The following is a 213-nucleotide window of genomic DNA, read 5'->3' on the forward strand; positions in this document are numbered from 1 at the left end:
GTTGTGTTCTCTCGGGCAGGCGAGAAGCCGTGCCAGTGCTTGATCTGCGGGAAAGCCTTCACCCAAGCGAGCTCCCTCATCGCCCACGTGCGCCAGCACACGGGGGAGAAACCCTACGTCTGCGAGCGCTGCGGGAAGAGGTGAGGGGCCACCTCGGGGATTTTTAGGGGGGCACCGCCGCCCGCCCTCCGCAGCTGCGTGCCCTTTCGTGGC

General features: G+C 67.1%; 1 protein-coding gene across 1 annotated transcript in view; it reads left to right on the forward strand.

Annotated features, from left to right (window-relative positions):
- The window catches only part of LOC104270358 (zinc finger and BTB domain-containing protein 17-like), a gene marked incomplete at its 3' end in the record, with an annotated part of 3,744 nt that extends 3,604 nt beyond the window's left edge, over nucleotides 1–140 (forward strand). The window contains exon 8 of the mRNA XM_009864690.1: nucleotides 20–140. Coding sequence (XP_009862992.1) covers nucleotides 20–140 — 121 coding nt within the window. The remainder of the gene's footprint in view (nucleotides 1–19) is intronic.
- Nucleotides 141–213: the final 73 nt, after the last annotated feature.

Source organism: Apaloderma vittatum, unplaced genomic scaffold, assembly GCF_000703405.1.
Source record: "Apaloderma vittatum isolate BGI_N311 unplaced genomic scaffold, ASM70340v1 scaffold31202, whole genome shotgun sequence".
Lineage (NCBI taxonomy): Eukaryota > Metazoa > Chordata > Aves > Trogoniformes > Trogonidae > Apaloderma > Apaloderma vittatum.